The sequence below is a fragment of the Tiliqua scincoides genome, chromosome 2 (genome assembly GCF_035046505.1).
Source record: "Tiliqua scincoides isolate rTilSci1 chromosome 2, rTilSci1.hap2, whole genome shotgun sequence".
NCBI classification, from domain to species: Eukaryota; Metazoa; Chordata; class Lepidosauria; order Squamata; family Scincidae; genus Tiliqua; species Tiliqua scincoides.
Genome location: NC_089822.1, coordinates 147,299,449 through 147,321,180, shown reverse-complemented (window position 1 = coordinate 147,321,180; position 21,732 = coordinate 147,299,449). Strand labels below are relative to the sequence as shown.

Below are 21,732 nucleotides of genomic sequence, written 5' to 3'. Positions count from 1 at the left end.
GATGTTTAGGGTATATTTCTTTGCAAATGAAATAGAGGAACCTTGGAAGTTTGCTGAGAAGAATGAGCCAATTTACCTCTGAGTGGCTTTGAGATTCACCTCTGGGGATGAAGCCAGAAGTGCATAATGATGCCAGATTTCCTGCACCTGTTTGAAGGCTAAATGGCTTTCCTCTCCTGTTAACATTAACAGCAGTTGTAATTAAGGCAGTTCTGATTTGCACCCTGTGGAGATGTAAATGCACCTGCTAGAGGGGCTTCTATTAGAACATGCTGAATTCTTGCGCACTAATAATTAAAAATCCACAAACTTGGCACATGGCAAATATTCATCTCCTGTGTGTTAACTCTGCCTAAAATGTGGCATGGATATCCGCTTCTCGTGTTTTGGGGGCTGATGTCGTTCAGTCTCATCTTGCAGGTTGGAGTTTGAGGTGGGTCTTGGCTCCCAACAACCACTGGCTTACACCAGCATAGCTCCAGTGTTGTACCTCTTATATGAGGCGAGTGTAGCATGTCTATCTGCTTACAAGCTGCTGACTACAGTCTCGGGGTGAAAGAAGATGGCACATGAGTAGGTTGCAGTCTGCCTGCTCCCAGCTGCTGTGCTTTGTCTCCATCCATATCTGTGCTGTGCAACTGCTTTACACGCTACTGTAGTTCTTCGAATATCTATGCCCAAAGAAGAGTTCTTGTGCCAGTCCAAAGCCCATGCTTTCCAACCTATTGAAAGTGAATTAGTCCAATATGAGGAATTGTCAGGCACGAATTACAGTATTTGCTGTGTGAGATTGGTATGTCTGCTGGAACTGATCTCTTTTACACTCTCACATAATACCAGAACCAGGGGACATCCACTAAAATTGAGTGTTGGGCGGGTTAGGACAGACAAAAGAAAATATTTCTTTACTCAGCATGTGGTCGATCTGTGGAACTCCTTGCCACAGGATGTGGTGCTGGCGTCTGGCCTGGACGCCTTTAAAAGAGGATTGGACAAGTTTCTGGAGGAAAAAATCTGTTAAGTCTGTGTTCAGGGGAAGCCAGAAACACAGCTAACAAATTGGTTCAGGGACAGGTGCAGGCTGCTGAGTCAGCTGAATCAACCAGCACCTGTGACTACCACACCCTGAGTGTAACTGAGCCTACACTGATTGGCTATTCAGAGTACTTAACCTCCAGTGCAGTAGTAGGAGTGTAGTGGGAGACAACTGTTGAACTGTTGCCTGAGACTTTGGAGGCTAGATGTATGTATATGTTACTGACTGTGGACTGAACTTTGACTGTGTATTGTGGAAAGCTGATTTGGATTTGTTAATACTGAACTGACTGCTCATCGTATATGACTTGGACTGTTTACTGACTACTCTACTTGTGAAAACCCTTGCTCTATAATACAACTGCTGCATTTAAAGGACTCTGCTGTGTATGCTGTGTTTGTGCACCCTGCTCACACCTGGGGAAAGCCAAGGTTCCATCTCTTATAACCTTAACAAAATCCATTATGGGTTACAAGCCATGATGTGTATGCGCAACCTCCTGATTTTAGAAATGGGTTATGTCAGAATGCCAGATGCAGGAGGGCACCAGGATGAGGTCTCAGGATCTGGTGTGCTCCCTGGGGCATTTGGTGGGCCGCTGTGAGATACAGGAAGCTGGACTAGATGGGCCTATGGCCTGATCCAGTGGGGCTGTTCTTATGTTCTTATGTTCTCTTGTGAGTTGTGTCATCATGCTGCCATAACCTGAGATATTGCTCTCAAAAATTAACCCTTATACCCAATCCTTTGGAATCATTTGCGGACGAGGCGCCAGCAACTGATAAAATTGGATCGTTGGAATAAAAAGAGCAAGTGGCTGCAGTCTCAGAAGGTCTGGTCAGCTGGATGGGTTGAGTTTAGAAGAGTAACCATGTTAGACGATTGCAGCAAAAGCTACTGAAATTCTGGGGGACTTTAAAATCTAAAAAATCTTGAAGGTGACACAAGACTCTCTTGTTGTTATTATGGTTTAAAGTTGTAATCAGGCCCCAATCCAGGCCCCAGTGTAATAGCATTTTAGAGCCCAATCCTATGCATGTCTACTCAGAAGTAAGTCCCATTAGAATCAATGGGGCTTACTGCCAGGAACGTGTGGATAGGATTGGGCTGTAAGTCACATTAAAACTGATTAGATCAGCTAGTGGAGATGCGTTTTAACTCCTTTTTATATCAACCTGATTTTTAAAACAACTAGCTTTCTTTGGATCATGTTCTCAGGCTTTTGTCTATGATACTTCAAACACTGGAGTAAGCAGTTTAGGGAAGAAGCCTTAAATAAAGCAGGCGACCACAGTTAGATTTTTGTTAAGTCCAGTAGTTCTGAGTTGTGCTACTCTGGCAGGTAGGCATTGTGTTGTGTGGAGCTGACGTGGTTTGAAACAGGAGGTGTCCCTTAGAAAAGAATGTGGGATAACAAGCAACATCATGTAGGGCCCAACAGCCTTTGCTTTACTAATCTCCAATGTTCAAAATATGACTCAAAAAGTAATGCTATCAGCACCCCAAAAACATCAATTATAAAATATTTGGGGGGCTGCATTCTGTATCTTAGAACCTCTGATGCAGCCTTCCTGAGAAACAGTTGCTGCATCAGCTAGTGGCCCTGGTTGGTCATACACATCCCCATAGGAGATGCATCTAACCTGTTCAGTGAGGCCCAAGATGAGTGTTGTGAAAGCAAATACAAAAGGAACTGATGTGAGATAACCTTTCCCTTCTATAAACTGGGGAAAAAATTGCAACTCGCAATTCATGAAAGAGTTCTTGAGAGAGAACTGGATGCTCCCAGCATTATGTCATTCATGCAACTGCTAAAAGCCATTACTGATTTGTCAGTTCTGACTCGTCAGTTTCCAAGCCAAGCTGTAGTGCATTCTGCATACCATAGGGAGTTTTCTACTGTGTGTATCTTGCTAAGAAGTTGATCGTTTTAGGTTCAGTAGTTGCTCAAGAAATTTGGCTGTGCTGCAAAAAGTACATGAGAAACAAATTAAGCAGGATATTCCTCTAACTGCCAGGTCAACCACTGGGTTAGTAACTGCTGTTTCCTTTCTTTTTCAGAGGGCTTGGCTGTTGGTGTTGGATTTGGTGCTGTTGGAAAATCCGCCTCTGCAAGCTTTGAACGTGCCAGGTAAATTCACTGTGTCATTTTGAGATGTGTAGTTTGTTTTCTTGTAGAAAAGTTACTGTTGTGTTGTCTTGGAAGGTGAGACTATTGCTGCCTTAAGTTGTTTTGGAAAATGAATGCAGGAAGCAGTGGTGTTGCCAGGTAACCCTCTAAGAGTTACTAACATTCTCTTTGCTTGCTCCTCTTCAGCAACAAATAGCACTCTGGTTGTGCCACACAGCTGCGGGAAAAGTACCATTAACCCATTTCTGCCTGGCCCACAGGTGTACACATTTTGTCCGTGCTGCATATATGCAACGTTGGGCAGAAATGACTTAAAGCAGAAAGGTAGTGGTTGGTGCCCTTGCTAAAAGTTCTTTTGCTCACCTCCAGGGCAGATAGACTCTCCAGATAGCCACTGGCAATCCCATCTGCCTGGTAAACTAATTTAACAACCAGAGAATTGTTTGTTCAGAGTCCAGATCTGAAACATCACAGAGAGATTTCTGAGACTCAGTGCTACCCAGTGCCCCTTCACTGTCTCAACAGACAAATTGAGCAAGAACGAACAATCAAATGATAATAGAAAAGCATAGTTGTACTTGCCAGATTGTGATCTGATAATGTAACTCCAGCCATATCTGTGTCTAATCTTGAAAAGGGCAAGAAAGCGAATCACTCTGTTTCTATATCTCTCTCTTAAAGACCTTATAAATAGAGTGCAGTCTTTGGTCACAGGTACTCGCTTAAGAATACAGTATTCCAATCAAAAATCGCTATAGATCACAAAACTTATGCCTACAAATTTCATTTTGGAGATCACATGCAGTTCTTATTCGTCCAAGGGTGCTCTGTGTTCCCACTGCCAGGAACACTGCTGTGTGTTATGCAAATGTTAACAATTGTCTTTAAGGAAAGAGCATGTTGGAGTTGGATGCATAGGGTCTTAGACATGTGAGATACTTGGCCTGTGGTTTTTCACATTGCGGTGGGCAGAGAACAAAATTGCAAGAACTGGTTGGGAGAGGGACTCTGTTATAAGATCTGGAGCCCAATAAAGGAAAGAACTGCAAGACATAGTCGCTAAGGCTGCTAGGCAGTGGATCTTTCAATTTGTTCTTGCCTAATTCTGTTTCCTATGCTATTTATCAGACAGGTTTAGACAATCACCTAAACAAGTGATTCTCAAACGTTTTAGGACTGGGACCCACTTTTTAGAAAGGCCAGTCTGTCGGATCCCACCAAAAGTGATGTCATAAACTTGGAAGTGATGTCATGGCGGGAAGTGACATCATCAAGCAGGAAAATTTTTACCTCTTCCATATGACAAAATCAGTTTCCCCAAACATCCCAAAGGCTGCAGGGTGTAAGTCTCATTGACTATGATTGCTAAAAGCCTATACAGTACATAGTAGCCCTTTAAAAGTGCAGATCTGTAACACTTTGCCAAATGCAGTCACATACCATGGTAGCGTCAAGTCTAATATATTAAAAATAAAATACGTATTAAAATGAATGGGACCCACCTGAAATTGGCTTGCAGTGAGTTCCGACCCACAGATTGTGCTTGTGCCCAAAATATGGTGAATCAACAGTGAGCTTGCCGCTCAATTTATATGTGTTTGTATACTCTCTTAGCGTATACACTATACTGTCTTATACTCACTTATGATAGAGTATGAGGAAACTCTGGGATCTGGCTTTCGTATACTGTTCCTAATCAGATGACAGCTTTGAAACCAGCTTACCTATCAAGGATCAAGGGCGTACCAATAATTCTAATTATGGTTATTTAGCAGTTTATTTTTAGTTATCAGAATTATTTATGGCAGGAAATACATTCAAAATGGACTGTCTTGCAGATTATTGGTGCTTACTATTAGTTTAGTTCCAACATTGTACGGTGCACTGTGAAAGATATGCTGTCCCCTGAGACAGAAACTAAGGCACCATTGCTTTCTTACTACAAACTTCATGTAGCCACCTCCCCTAGGAGTTAAACTCTCAAACAGGTGGCTCTGATTTTTTTTTTTTAAATATGACCCAAATCTGAATAACAAATTGCCAGTCTGCTCTCTTGAGTCACGATTTCTGAAGGGAAGAGACTGGTTCAGCATGCCTAAAACCTTAGAGCTCTCAGGTGGCCAGGGGATGAATATTTTCTATCCAATTACTGACACGAATAAATGCTGTGGAGACTGCTAATGGTTGGAATTTCATTTCACATCACTTTGTTTGTATTTTGTGACTTCTACTCTCCCTTGGTGGTAGAGATTACCAGAGAGGATTACAGAAGTAAGTTCTGAGTTTTTTTGTTATGTGGAAATTGAATTTGATTAAAGACTGAAGTTCTTATGGTTGGAGGACTATGTGACCTGGAGACAGTGAGGTTTCCTGAACTAGATCTGGTCGTGTTCCCCCTGAAGGATCAGTTTGTCACTTCTGGATCTGGCTTTGCTACTTGATCCTTCAGGGATGGCCATGGTTAGAAGTGCATTTTATTCGCTATTTCTGATACAATGGCTGAGCCCCTTTCTCTGAAGTACAAATCTGGCTACTATTATCCATGCTTTAGTAAAATCTTGTTTGTATTATTACAGCATGCTTAGTGTGGACCTGCCCTTGAGAATGGTTTGAAAGCTGCTGCTGGTGCAGAATTCAATATTTTTATTTTTTATTTTGGCAGGAATGGGGTCCTATTCTAGCTCATCTGCACTGGCTGTTGAGTATCTTCCTGGCCAAATTCAAGGTTCTGAATTTCCTTTTAAAACCCTAAATGTGCCCCTTCCACCTTACAATTAATATGACATTTTAAAAATACTTCTACAAGTCTCATGAGCACTGTGCTGTAAGAAAGTGTTTTGTTTATAAGTTTTGATATATAATCTATTTATACTTTGAGGCTTACTGGGATATAGCCCATTCTAAGCAGAAGCAATGGATGCAGAACCCATTGTGCCTATCATAGTGAGGAAAGGCAGGATAAAATTATGTAACAGTGATTTTCAACCTTTTTCATCTCATGGCATACTGAGGACTATTGTCAAAGCACATCATCAGTTTTTTGACAAATGACAAGGCACACCAGTCTGCCAGGAGGAGGCTCACTTCCCCCATTGGCCCTACTAATAAATGACCCTCCCGCAAACTCTGGCAGCACACCTGCATACCATTTGCAGCACACCAAAGTGCCGCGGCACAGTGGTTGAAAATGGCTGCTATATCACATTCAAGTCATTCAAGTGTGGATGAGCTTGCTGCAATAGAAGCAAAGACAAACATGATACACCAGGAAGCTTCTTGGTCTGAGGCAGTTCTAATGTGGAGTAGCCCATATGCTATCCTCTTCATACCACTTTTAAGGTTCTCCATTTCTTGCCTGGTGAAGTGTCAAATCCTGACTGACACTCTTAGCACTGTTGGGATTGGAGTTTTAATTTCACCATGTAGTCTTCCTGGACCTGACTTCTCTTTTTTCAGAACAGTCTTTCTTCCTTTCAAAACCTCCCCCTTCATTGGTGCTTCCCTATGTCACCTGTTTTGCACCTGAAGGCCAAAGAGGGGGCTGAATCAGTAAACCCAGCAGGGCGGTCAGTTGCTCTCTCCCCCCTTTTGTGTCTCACTCAGGTGTAAGGGGAGGGGAGGGCATATATTGCACCTCTACTCATCTCCTTGGTCACAGCTTCCCTGGGCCTTATCCTGAAGCATCTATCACTGAAGCCTATGTCCTTCTACTTTGCATCACAGGCACATGCTGCCTATAAGTGACTTCTAGCTGCCATAATGGGTGCTCTGGGCCCCTCCCCTCATATCGTGCCTGACTCAAACATCTTCTGAGAGGTAAGCATAGCCTGTTGTAGAGTTTCTGCAAGAAACTCTTGCAGAACTCTTGTAGAGTTTCTTGCATAGCCTTTTGACTCCAATCTGCCTCTTGTGTTGTTCCGTCCTCCCAATAGGGAGATTCTTGCTCAGAGCATGAGCTGAGCCCACTGCAGGCCCAATCATGACATTCATAAACAATGATATTTGCATTGGATGTCAGTTGGGGGTGCAGTGAATAGATACCAGCTGCATCCCTCCAGTCTGCAGCCAACAAATGGGCTCTTTAATCACAGCAGGAAATGCAGAGCTCACTGGGATCACTCCCAATGCACTCTGCTCTTTCCACTTAGTTTCAAGAACCCACCCAGATGCAGGAGCCAGGTAAGGGTGCTTGGAACTTTGAAGGGATAGTGGTGGCAGTGGCGGCCTGGAGTACAGCAGTATTGGGCTGACTCAGGCAATCTCAGTGGCTTCAGCCAGCCCTGGGTAGATTGCAGTGCCCTCAGAGACCATGATTTGGATGGCAGTAGGAACCGCAGTAGTTGTATCCAAGTTGCCAAATGCACAGTGGTGACCAAGATGTCCAGGACTCTACCAGTGGAGGTAAAGATCCTAGACAATAGGGTAGCAGTCTTTGCAGCAATGTGCTGATCAGTTTTCTCCTTGAGTTCAGAAAGAAGTACTGTTTATGTAGGACAGTCTCTGAATGTAAGCAAATATTGTCCGAGAGCAATGGGAGAATTGATGGGCCCCAGATGTGAATGAGCCTGAATTACTCCAGTGTTGGAACTGCTCAGCAGTGCTGATGTAACGTTTCCCTCACTCTGAACATTCAGCAAGCCCCTCTGGCTCCTTTGTAAGCAGATATGCAAAATGCATACTAACCAGCCTTTGATTTTACTGGGTTTCTCCCCCCCCCCCCATCTTCCTTCGAAAGACTTATTTTAACATCTTTTATCACAATCTCCCATCATACAGTTGCCTGTTTCTGCTGCTGGCCTCTCTCAACTGCCACAGGGACTTCTTTCTCAATTCCAGGGTGGCAGCTTGTAGATAGAGGAGGAATGATTTGGCAGTGACAAAGAAAGAAAATTTGTCCCTTGGGGATGCCAGTACTTATGGATTTCCCTTTCTCACCTCCTAGCCACTTCCGTATGCTTGTTTGGCCTGGACTATCGTAGTATATTCGGACTGTGATATAACCTACAAGTTGTCTTGTATCTAAAAAAATATCAGAAACAGTACTGAACAGATGTCTCTTCTCCCTATTCCTCCAAAAGTGTCTGAGAAATCAGCAGTACCATATTGGCTTATGGCTCAAGTTCCTGGATTTGGGTTGGTGTACATTAGACTTAACAAATATGAAGAAATTAATGAGCAGGAAGCACCATAGCTGCCCACACTGCTAGTTTCATTTCAGACTGCAATCCCAGACACAGTCTCCAGAAAGCACACCCCACCAATTATAGTGAGATCTGGCCTTAAGCGATCCTGTACAACCAAAGTAGAAACTCCCTAATTTAACCCAATAACCATCCCATTGACTTTAAGGACCAGAATGAACTTATCAAACTTCCTTAATCTCTTAGGACAGATTCACGGAGATGAAGTACAAATAAATTATTAATCATCAAACATAACCCAGAAATAAAAGTTAGTTCACAAACATGTTAGAAAATAACTGCAGAAAATTAGCATCATCATATTTAGGCTCTCACTAGAATGGAAAGTGTCCTCTGCATACCAAAACTTGCTTCTGCAGCAGCTGTAGCCCCACAGCTGTGTCCCTGAGCTCCTATACACTCCTTCATGGTAAGCAATCCACAAGCCAAAGAGCTCCTGTAGCAGGCCAGTTTCCTCCCAGATTTGACACTGTGTTAAGGAGTGTCATGTATGCATTCCTCGGCTAAGCATATATACGGCTTGCCCGTAGCTGCAGCCGCACACTCATTGTAGTGTCCCCAGCATCCCATGCTGGTAACACGTCTGAGCAGATAGGAAAATGTAAGATCCCAGAAAATTCCTGGACCCCCTTTTTGACCCTGGACCTGGGTAAAAATTACCCCCTTTACTCCCCTCTCCTAGGCCCTGATATTCATAGTCTCAGAGTGATCACAGAAGTGCCAAGCTTAAAAGCAAAAATTACCAGAGAATTGGAGAAAAAAAAAAAAGTGGGGAAAAGTTCTCCTTACATGGATATGCTACACATGCTCCATTTTATTTTATGTTTGATTTCCCCCATATTTAGAGTCTATAAATTCAGTCTTGTGCATTTATGTTGCCCAGTGGCAGCACATGGCCTGTTTTGAATGCAATTTGCCATTAATGAAGTCCCCTTTGTTTTCAATATAATTTTTAAAGTACTGACTATTCTGGTTCTGCCCCAGTGCCTAATCTGTGAAGCTAAGCTATTGCATTCTTCATAGCCTGGCCTCAAGATACCAGAAGACCATTCTCTTAGTGGCCCTGTTGTTCAACAAGAAACCATTATCTGTTTTTTCCTTGCAGTTTATTTTGGCAGCCTCATTTGTGCCAACATGAGAGTTTCTTAGCTAACACAACTCTCTAAACCAGGGGTCTCCAAACTTTTTGGCCAGAGGGCCGCGTCAGATATCTGGCATGGTGTGGAGGGCCGGAAAAACAATTTAAATATAAAATTTAAATAAATAAATTAGAGATGGAACTTAGGTGAGTGAATAAATGAATGAATGGGCTCATTCATTCAACCTCTCTGGCCCTCAGAACACCCTCCAGACATAATCAGAGCACAGTTCTGGTCATGTTCAGTTGAGTGGGCCAGAGGCTTTCAGGGGACAAGAGGCTGGCTGCGGGCCGGAAAGAGGCTGGCTGCGGGCCGCATCTGGCCCTTGGGCTGGGGTTTGAAGACCCCTGCTCTAAACCATCCAACCCAAATTGGCCTTTGTTTCATTCTTCTGCTCAGGAAATCATCTCCTCTTTAAGACATAAAGTGGCGTGCGCACACAGGGCCTTTCCAGGATCTGACTAATTCTTGTCTCCTCAAGATGCTATTCCTTTTATATTAGCAGAGGGAAAAATATCAGTGCTGTATGCCATACCTGTGCTCCTTTGGACATTGAACATGGTAGCTTAATTTGTCAAGGTATACCTCAGCCTCTCTTTCATCGCTCTGTTGTGTCCTAATACTTTTCACATATCACTAGGCTAGATCATACCAAATACACAAATGCAGGTAAATATGCATAATTTATTCTGACATTAGATTTGTTGAGGCACTGGTAGCTTGTATCCGTGATAGAAGAGAGACGAGAGAACAGAATGTCAATAAAGCAAGGAAGATCTGGACTGCTCGGGTCAAACACTGGGCACAACAAAGTAAGAAAAAAAAATGTGTTATTCAAAGAAGCCCCAGCTTCCCCTTCTGCTGGAAGCTCAATACATTTCTAGTTCCTGAACTTTTAGCAATTGCTACCTGCTATTCTCAATTTCCTTTTTCCCCCTTTTGACTCTGAGAATGCATAGGATTTGTGTGCAGATATGAGTAACTGTCCTTTTTCTGTAGATGGGTGGTGGAGGACAGGCTGACTTTAAGCCAATTGGACCAATTGCTAGGTAATCTACTATAGTCTAATATGCAGTTTTATATTAAAATGTGCTTAGATCCACTTGATTCATTAACTCACATGCACTTTTTAAGATATGAAATATTTTGTGGGCATGGTGAGATTCAGATTGTGCCATTTTTTCATTGTTTCTTACTAGTAAGCAAGCAAGCAAACAAAACTTCCTCCACACTCCTTGGGCCTTGCCCATTTCTAGGGTCTATGAATAAGATACAGCAAGATAAACCAGAGGCAGTTGTCCTGCAGAAGGGTACATGAGGCACCAACCCAGAGATGCAAGCAAGTGTTCTAATTGCTTGAACCCCATGTGTTCAAGATTTCTTCATTCACAGCTGTAAGTCAGCCAACTCACCAGCTCCTTCATAGAACCAGAGATTAGTGGAATAGTAAAAGAATATTTTATCTACCCTAGACTTCAGAGAGAATGCTAATTTAGGTACTGGGACTTGGAGCTTGTCCTCAGTAAGCCTGAAAAAATTGCCTTCAAGCTGACAACAATACTGTTTGAGCAGAAGTCCTGTGTGATGCCCCTCTATTATATTGATACCAGCAATCACAAAGGTGAGAGTACGTCTTATTTGAACATTCCATAGCTGGCATCATGAACCCAGCCTAGTATAGCCCCAGTGGATGATGAGCATTCAGCACAAGGTGCATTATCTGTAGGAATGATGCATGTTCATTTTAAAATAGCAGTGGGGAGAGGGGGTAAATACACATCAATCCCAAATACAATTCTCTCCTTCCTCTGCATCTGCATTTGAATACCAGAGGAGCACTTCTTGCTCAAACAGTTTAAGCCACTTGAGGGGAGGGGGAGGAGAGCAGTACTTTATCTTAATTAAACATTCATTGGTTCTGTAATGAGCTAAGGTACAGGAGAACGGAAGAATTCTGTCTCTTAGCAAAAATATGTTAAGGAGAGTGTGGTTAATAAATATAGCTCATAATCGGGAAACCTGATTGTTGCTTTCATACCTCCTGGAGTCTTGTTTCTGGAGACTTTTTTTTTTTAAAGTAGCCACATTTAGGATGCATTCTTGGCAATTATCTACAATTAGGAAAAGAATGATCTCTTTGAGGCAGTGTCATGCACAGACATTCCAAGCAGACAGGGACATTTTCTATAATGCTTTTAAAGAGGTAAAAAAAAACTGTAATTAATCACCTAGCTCAGGACTGATTTGAGATTTCATTAGTTTAGTGTAATGCGCTTATTAAAAAAATAATTGAAATACATCTCCTAGAGCAATCTGAAAAGGTACTAGGTTTCTTTTTTCCAGTGTTGAGATTTGAGTCACTGTCTGAGGGCCCAATCCTATCCACCTTTCTTGCAGCGGTACAACTGCAATGGAGCCCTGAGGTGAGGGAACAAATGTTCCCATACCTTGAGGAGCCCTTTGTGACCCTCCCCACCACAGGATGCAGCGCATGCCTCATTGGGTGGTTGCACTGGCACTGGAAAATTGACTAGGATTGGGCCCTGAGTTAGCTGATGGTCGGATTTATCATTGTTAATAGGGCAGGCTATTTTTGGCAATTTTGCAAGGGCCTGAGCAAACCTTCTAACATACATCCTTTCAACAACCCTGTGAAGAGTGTTTGCATGTTGCATAATGAGGTGGCTTTAACAAGGACATGCAGTGAGTCTATTGCTAAGCAAGGATTTGAACCCGGGTTTCCCAAGTTTAAGTCAATGCTCTTTCTGTTGATTCACAAAGGCTGATCAAGATATGATTGCTGCTCAACCCAGTAGTCTATACTTAATGCCAAGTGCTGTTTACTTAGGAATATCAGGCCTAAAGAAAGTTGCTGTCCAGATCTAGGTGTCTGTCCTTGCCTCGGTGCTTCCTTGGTCTGCTCATGGTTTCAGCTCCCATCAATGCAGTGGCCACCAGTGTCGTGATGCAGTGAGATGTGGAGAGTGAAGAAACTATGGCATTTATTCCTGACATGATAAAGGAATTTTTGACAGGGCAAGAGAGAGCTGTGATGTTCTTTAAGGTGTCAGTGCCCATCTAGAAGGAAATGGTATCTTGCCCAAAGTTTCTTGAAGAGAATTACAAAGTACTATTTGTGTATGAATAAATGAAAACAGTTCATCGGTTTAGCACATTCCTCATTGACACATGCCAGGGTAACAACACCTCCTTGTTTCTTAAGGTGATCCCATGCCAGCGTGTGTTGCATTTTATTATAGTTTGTCCCTCACTGTCCCGATATTAATCTTAGTCCGTTTCCCATATAACTGCAGCACCTCCTGTGGAATCACAGGCTTGTACAATTGTATTCTAAATGAATGCCAAACCTGTGCAATTGCACCCATGTACTCTCTAGTACAGTGTCCTAAAGGGGAAGGGGGTGTGGCAACAGAGACATGAAATACTGGTTCTAGCACTGCGGGACAGATTTAGGGCACAATCCTGAAGATCGCGTGCCAGCTCAGTGCCAGTGCCACAAACATGCTGTAAGGCACACCTGCAACACATACTGCTTGGTCAGCACAGACACAGGCTCAGTGCAAGATTGCACTGAGGACAGGTGACCTCCACCTGGATCTTCATGAGTGCGCCAGGTGGTGGAGAGATAAGTAGGGGTGTGGGGAGAGGCGGGGAGAAGTGTTCTGGGGCAGGGGAAGGTGTGGTGGGGGAAGGAGCGGGGACGGAGGGGGTGGGACTGAGCTGAGCTCCACCGGATCTGGAGCCCCATGTTGGGCCTCACAGCCCGACAACAGGACTCCGTTACTTTGCACTTGCTAAATAGCTGGCGCAGTCAAGTTTCCCCATTGTGGGGCTACTCTCCTTAGGTGAGGGAAGGGGATGAATGGTCCCTTCCCCTGAGAAGCTGCCAGGGCTGCCCAGCGCACTCAGGATGCTGCAGCTGCCATTTTCGTGCCGCGGCAGCCCAATGCACAAGGCAGCTCAGGACTGAGTTGTTACATTTTTCTGAAAGGAATTGATTGATGAAATCTTAGAAGAGTGTTTGTGGTGAACTGATGCACTGACTCAAAACACCACTAAAAAAGAAAAGGTTCTCCACCAATTCAGGATTGAGAAGAAATTGGAGAAGATTCATGAAAAAGATAGTATAAGATGACTCTTGGCCAGTTATTAGAAGTCTGTATGTCTTATTAGAAGAAGTACGTCTGTAGGTTTTCATGGCAAGCAACAATCCAACAATTCAACTTATCTTGGAAGAAAGACCGTGGTTGTGTTAAAAGATTAAAATCCATGTAGTTAAAAAAAAGTCCAACGTTTCATTTGGTAACTTTTTCAGAACTTCATCAGGGAAACGAGCCGGGATACCAACCCTCCACCCCTGCCCCCCAAAAAGAATCCCCCAACAACGTGCAATCAATGACTGATTATGGAAGGTGGTGTGGGCTGCCCCTCATCATCAATTGTAGCATTCTTAGTAAGTAGCAAGTAACACAAACTGTCAACCTATGTGCACCCTCATTGCTAAACAGAGAGAGGTAAAGCCACGAAGTGAATAGATATTCTTATCACTACTTGAAAAGCCGTGAGAAAGCAACCTTTGAGGTATAGAAGAGATGGAGCTGCCCCCTACTGGACAAGATGAGGAAAACAGCACTGAGATTGTTTATAGTGGCCATTTCCAATCTATTTTCTGTTCAACAAGATTGTCACTTGCTGCTTGCTTTCGTCAAGCAGAAGGGAATGAAAACAGCTCTGTGAGTGCAGAAGACTCCCAGGTTTATTCTTCCCACATGGTTCCCCTCCTAGTGTATGAAGGGCACCCATAACTTTTTTAAATGGTGAAAAGTATGAAACAGAAAAAAAAACACCTGTATTTTGCTGACCAGTAAGAGTACGGCAAACAGTATAATTTTTTTTTTAAATGAGGGGATCAAGAGGGACTGATGAGCACTAAATACTTAGAAAGGAGAATTGAACCACAGGAACACATGAGACTTTGGGTGAAAGCAACAGGAAAGATCACAGAGGGGCTATTGCTAGAAGGTGATATGATTTATTTTTTATACCTCCCTACCTCTAAGTAATTCAGGGTGGTGTACATAGATGGTTTCATCCTTTTGTCCTCACAACAGCCCAGTGAAGTAGGTGAAGCTGAGAGATGGTGACTGGTGGGGAAGGTTACCCCAGGAAGCTTCATGGCTGAGTTTTTGAACCTGAACCACTACACTATTGGTTCTCAAACTTTTTAGTATCAGGTTGCACTTTTTAGAATGACAGTCTGTCAGGACCCACTGGAAGTGATGTCATTAACCTGGAAGTGATGTCATCGCTGGAAGTGATGTCATCAAGCAGGAACATTTTCAACATTTGCCATATGACAAAAATCAAATCAATTAAGTGAGTAAATTGAAAGTTACAATAAGTTCAGAAATTTATTCAAAATTAAGAACCCTCCTGACCTTCCCAAGCAATTGCTGACTTGTTTAAGCCATTTTTGCCCAACATTGCATATATGCAACAGGGACCAAATGTGTACACCTGTGGACTGCACAAAAATGGGTTACAAAGCATCGCAAAGGCTGCAATCCTATCCACACTTACCTGGGAGTATCACAGGTAGTATCGACATTTACCTGACTATCATTATTAAAAGCTTATATATAGTAGCCTGTTAAAAGTACAGATCTGTAACATTTTCCCAAAAGCAGTCACATACCAGCAAGTCTAATATATTAAAAATAAAATACACATTGAAATGAATGGGAATTCACTTGAAATTGGCTCGTGACCCACCTAGTGAATCTCAGCCTGCAATTTGAGGAGCACTGCACTACATCATCCTGGCTCTCACTCTGCCTTCCTGACTCTGTATAAGGGATGTACAAATTGGTTCAGAAATGAATTGAGACTAGAGCTGCTAAACCTGACTATAGCTATTCTTTGAAATTTTTCTTTCCAGTCTGATATACTGAAATGTAATTTAGCCAAGGAAGCTATGTTAACAGTTCCAGGATTGCTTCCAGCCTGCTCCTGGAAATTGATGTTTATTCTTGGAGATGCTAAGTCAATCCTGAAGAGAGACATTAGTTGCATCTTTGGGGGTGAGGGTTTCCATGGGTTTCACACCCAGATCAAACCCCTCGGCAGGATTCAGGCATTCATTACCACCCAGTTTACTGACCGAAGGAGGGAGCTGCATGGAGACCAGTGGTGAACATCAATCAAATGACTTGATGGTTTAGGGAGCAATCCTTATATCAGTGCTTTCCAGCACTGGCATAGTGGTGCCAATGGGACATGTGCTGCATCCTGCAGTTGGGTGTCACTCATGGAGGCCTCCACAAAGTAAGGGAATGTTTGTTCCCTTACCTCAGAGCTGCATTGCCCTTATGTCAGTGCTGGAAAGCACTGACATAAGGGCTTAGGATTGCACCCTTAGTCTTTCATTTCATTGATTCAACAAAAAGAGTACAAAAACCTAAAACATTTTAAAGGAATTCAACTCTTTAAAACTCAGTGACCAACCAATTTCTGCACAACTAACAGCCCAATCCTACCTAACTTCCCCTCCCTGCCAATGCAGGCAAACCAATGGAGTGTACGCTGCATTTGGGGGGGGGGGCAGTTGCAGAGGTCTTCCCTGGAGAAAGACTCCACTTTCCCTATGCTTCTGTTTATCCTGCACCAGCTGTGTATGAGTATAAACAGTGGTGGACAGGGAAAGGAAAAGGGATGGGATCTGGCCACGCATGGGTGTGGCCAAGCCCATCCCTTCCTCCCCTTTCTCACCTCCTTTTCCACCCAGAAAATCCAATTTCCACCTCCTCCCACCACCTCCACCATTCGTTCCACCACCTACCCCACTGCCACTCCCCTCGTGCTGGTGGACAGATTTTTCTCAGCTGGCCTTGCTGCACTTGCCAATAGAAGTGACATTCCACCAGCATCCTCCTCCTTCCTCCAGCAGAATGTGCATTCCACCAGTGGCAGAGAGTGATAGGATTGGGCTGTAAGGGTGCTAGGTGAGAAAATGAAGGACCCTGCCTTCCTTCCAGTGTGTTTGGACCTTGGGATTGCAATGAAAAACACAGCCCACAACGCAGATTTCCCAAATCTGTCACTCTGTTGTCATGGGCTCTCCAGCCCAGAAGAAGTTGAGACATACAAAAGTTTGAGACATACAAAATTATGCTTGAGACGTACAAAATTATGCAGGGGTTGGACAGAGTGGATAGGGAGATGCTCTTTACACTCTCACATAACACCAGAACCAGGGGACATCCACTAAAATTGAGTGTTGGGAGAGTTAGAACAGACAAAAGAAAATATTTCTTTACTCAGCGTGTGGTTGGTCTGTGGAACTCCTTGCCACAGGATGTGGTGATGGCGACTGGCCTGGACGCCTTTAAAAGGGGATTGGACAAGTTTCTGGAGGAAAAATCCATTACGGGGTACAAGCCATGATGCGTATGCGCAACCTCCTGATTTTAGAAATGGGCTATGTCAGAATGCCAGATGCAAGGGAGGGCACCAGGATGAGGTCTCTTGTTATCTGGTGTGCTCCCTGGGGCATTTGGTGGGCCACTGTGAGATACAGGAAGCTGGACTAGATGGGCCTATGGCCTGATCCAGTGGGGCTGTTCTTATGTTCTTAAGTTGTTTATATAATTCCCCTTACAGCCAGCAAGTGGTGTTTCTGGGTCCACCTGCAGTTTGTCAGTTCACCTGGTTTCAATTTTCCTGTTCCATTTTCTTGCTATTTTGTTCAGCCCAGAGACTATTAAGTTGCACAGTGGAGAGAGCCATGTAAACAACCTTCTCTTATCTAATTAAATGCTGAATGTCACCCTGGGTCACTAAGGGAAAGCATCTTATGAACTTACCTATCTAGTCTGCGCATTGGCCAAAGTAGATTCAGAGGAAGAAATCCAAGCTGATCTTTGAATGGCTTTGAATTTGGAAGTGCTTGGACATGGCTTTATCTTAATCCTCTTTAATACGTGGGAACACAAGAAGAAATGATCCAACTAACACAGTTTCAGGGTGGAACTAGAGCATTGCTTCCCAAACGTTTTAACACGGAGATCCACTTTTTAAAATGCCAAGGGGTGTGGCTATAATGGTGATTGGGCAGCAGTGCTCCTCTCCCAAAGTAGCAGCTTGTTTAACCCTTGATGCACATTGCCTTGTCCGTTTTGTGACCCACCAAAAATTGGGTCGCATCCCACTGGTGGGTCCCAACGCATTGTTTGGGAACCGCTGAACTAGAGACTTCACAGTAGACTCATTTGTCTTAGTTGTCACAGAGGGCTTGTTCCAGAAGCAAGGCACAGGTATAAAGGCAGCCCATGTTACACACAGATTCAGAACCTGCAGATCTGATTATCCACAGGTTTCGAACCCATGGGTGAGTCTAACCTGTATCCTCCGGAGGTGACGGGAGCTGTGCTTCCATTGCCTTCTGGAGGACCTTCTGAGGGATGCTTCCCCTACCTTCAGAAGGCTCTGAAAAACAGAAGTTGCATTTTTTTTTGCCTTCTGGAGGCCTCAGAAAGCCTTCTGAGGGTCAGGGAGGCATCCCTGGCTCTTAGAAGGTCCTCCAGACATGACCAGAGTGCAGCTCTGGTTGGGTTTTGCGGTCCGAAATCTGCAGATTCAATCATCTGTGGATTTTAATATTAGCAGAGAATGGTTGTAACATGGCTACATAGCAAAGGCAAGTTATTAGTCTATAGAGCAAGGGTGGGCAAACCCCAGCCCTCAGGCCATTTGCAGCCCTTGGGGAGCCCCAGTTTGGCCTGCAGGGAGCCCGTGTCCCCAATGTATGTTTTAACTGTTCAAGAGGTGTGTGGCAAACCATTCATAGTTCTTATGTGTAGTATAAATAAGCTCAGTAAAATTCATTCATTCATATAATTTATATTAATTTATGTAAATTTATTCAATTTTTTCCCTGACACAGTGTCAAAAAGATGATGTGGTCCTCCTGCCAAAATGTTTGCCCACCCCTGCTCTAGAGTCATGACTTCTGATTCCAATTAAGTCTTATTGGTGTTTTGGTCAAAGAATCCTTTTGTTATGTGTGAACTCTGGATGGCACCTTTAAATCTAACTGTTCCTATGACATATTTTTTTGTCTTTCTGCCCCCTGCTCCAGCCCTCCCCATGTATAGCTCCTTTCATGTATACAGGGATAGCAGGGTTGTGCCCGCTTCCAGCTGTTGGCCCCACCCAACATATGGATATGCATTTGGAAGGGAGATTTGGGAAATGGTTTTATTTGTGCCAGCTGTTTGTACACATGTAGGCTCTCTCCTGAATACTTATCCAAGTTGACACCAGCAAGTATGATCAGCTGAACATGTGAAAGGAGCATATGTCTTCTGCCATCTTGATCTTTGCCAGATGTGCCTGATGTTTTCGGTGACTTGATCTTGTTAAGCTGCCTTTGCTATTCCACTGCAGAAACAACTGCAGTTGGCTTATGTTGACAGTGGCTTTTTCTGCAGCTGGACCTGTTAGCAGAGGTCAGTGCCAGGACAGTTTTCCTTTTACAGCTCCCTAGTGACCATGTTTATCAAGGATTCTGATCTGCCAGCTGTCTAAAGGAACTGTTCAGTGCTCAAGGCAAGCTGGAGGAGTGCAAATACAGCCAGTAACAAAAGGTTGCAGCATTGGAGAGACTGAAATGCACAGAAGCAAAGGTGAAAGCTAAACAAGTCAGAAGCCCATATGATTTTCCTGTGCTCAGAATTCTCCTTGGAACATAGGAAGTTGCCTTCCACTGATCCATCTAGTTGAATGCTGTAAACACTAACCGGCAGCAGCTCTCCAGGATTTCAGATCGGAATTTTTTCTCTGTCCTACCTGAGATGCCAGGGATTGAAACCGAGACCTTCTGTATGCGATCTTTGCACTCTACCTCTGAGCTACATCCCCTCCCAAAGGTTATTGCTATTCTGTATTCATATCCAGGATTTTCTCTCTGTTCCTTCAAAGCTTCTTGTAAAAAGGTCACAAGGACCACCTCTGGCTAAGATCAATAACTGTAGAGTTGCAAGAATTTGGGCCTGCTTGAGTGTCCCTTCTCTGTTTATATTGAACTTTTGTTGTTGTCTCTTATGTTCAGGCTTCTGTAGTTACCTGTGTTTTGATGTTTCTCTGCTGCCACCTTGTGTTCAGAATCCTTTACTGCTTCTGCTCGCCTTGAATTTCCTCTTCATAGATCCCCAGCTTGATTGATCATTCCTTGTCTCTCTAATTTGAGAGGCAACATGAGGCACTGCCATTTAATTAGAGTTCCTAGCTGAAATACTTTTTTTTATTATGCTTGCCAAGGATTTTAATTTGTTTTCTTGTTGCTTCATATCCTGTCATAAAAGGAATATGCTCAAATAACTGTAGCGATAAGCGTCCCTGCCCAAGTCTGCTCCAGAAGTAATCCAGAGTAAATGAATTAATTAGATGGACATCCAGTGTGCATCTCAAAATGTCTCTGAGCTGCAGTAATTGCATTTTGTGATATCTCTCAGACTTCATAGAAGACTTAAAAACCTGCTCATCTTTTGTTGGAAAGCAGGGGCAGTCATAAGGTTGCTAGCTCTAAGCAGATTGGCAAGCAGTGGGGCTCAACACATGGTGCAGAAGAGCTGCAGTTTAACAACTGTGGCCCAGAGCAACACTGCATTGATATGGAAGTGTCTGGGGAGCACATAAAGTCACCCTCAGCAACTCAGAGGAAGGGAGCAAAAGAAAAAAAAGTAACAGATATTTAATTATACACAATGAAAGCATGAGAAACTAATTTGTTTCAAAAATATTTACAGCACAATCCTGCGTTGTGTAAGTTTCATTGTGTTCGAGGGGCTTTCTAACAAGCAAGTGTGTACAGTAAAGGATTGCAGCATTAAGGAAGCAATTTTTTTGCGTATTCTTTCTCACTTTCAAATCATGCAACAGAAGGCAGAGGCTAATTTGCAATCTCCGTGTTTTTGATCCTTGATGGAGCCTGGCATTTAGAATTTGGGTGCGTCAATCCAATTGTAAAATTCAATCTACTGAAAGCGAGGCACCCATTAGCGCTCCTAAATGAGGCCACGTGCATTGTGAGAACGAAACAAACCATTCTGTTCAAGACCAGCATGCATTATAAAGTAAAAGTGCACTCTGCCTGTAAGCAGTTTCAAAAGGATGTATAGTCCACAACCTCTTTTACTGTAATGCTGGAGAATGTATGCAACATGTGGAATAGTGGCAAATATCTGACCTCGCAATGGAAGCACTTAAAGATAACTGTGGTTTGGACAGTGCTGTTGCATGGTTGGTGAATGCAGAAAACAGCAGAATTAGTGATCAGCTTCTGATACTTGTCATCATGGATACTTCCAGTCAGTCCTTCCATCTAGTCCAGGGGTGCCCAAACCCCGGCCTTGGGGCCAATTGCGGCCCTCAAGGCCTCTCAATGCAGCCCTCAGGGAGCCTGCAGTCTCCAATGAAACTCTGGCCCTCCTGAGATTTGTTGGAGCCCACAATGGCCCGACGCAACTGCTCGCAGCGTGAGGGCGACTGTTTGACCTCTCGCGTGAACTGTGGGATGAGGGCTCCTTCCAGTGCTTGCTGTTTCACGTCTGTGATGCAGTAGCGGCAGCAAAGGAAAGGCCAGCCTTGCTTTGTATAGGCCTTGAGCTATTGCAAGACCTTCATTCATTCATATAAGTTCATCTTTAATATATTCATTTATGTAAACTTATGTAAATTTATTCAAATTTAAATGTAAATTAATTCTTTTTTGCCCTGGCCCCCTGACACAGTGGCAGAGAGACGATGTGGCCCTCCTGCCAAAAACTTTGGATACCCCTGATCTAGTCATTGGTTCTTGGGGCAAACATTGCCCCTTGTGTCAATATACACTTTAATCTAGAAGGGCAACTATTGGAATCTATAATAAACTATGCTTTGAAGATTACTGGAAACACCTGTTGGTTTCAATATAAGATTGTGTCAATCTGGCTATCAATTGACTTTGTTCTGCTCAGTGTCTTATGAAAGCCCCCTACCATGTTCAGATAATGCCAGAGGCCTGCTCAAAATTGTATTTTAAATTAATGTGAACGTCAACCTTTTTCTTCTTCTCTTAAATATGTCTCTCTTCTTTGGTTCACACCTGCTTTATCCAAGACCAGCGGTCTCCAAACATTTTGGCCAGAGGGCTGCATCAAATATCTG

The 21,732-nt window shown here is 43.5% G+C and overlaps 1 protein-coding gene across 1 annotated transcript in view; it reads left to right on the top strand.

Annotated features, from left to right (window-relative positions):
• Nucleotides 1-21,732, top strand: part of LOC136638826 (zinc transporter ZIP11-like) — a 160,506-nt gene that overhangs the window by 80,170 nt on the left and 58,604 nt on the right. The window contains exon 3 of the mRNA XM_066612853.1: nucleotides 3,098-3,167. Within this exon, the coding sequence (XP_066468950.1) occupies nucleotides 3,098-3,167 (70 nt within the window). The remainder of the gene's footprint in view (nucleotides 1-3,097; nucleotides 3,168-21,732) is intronic.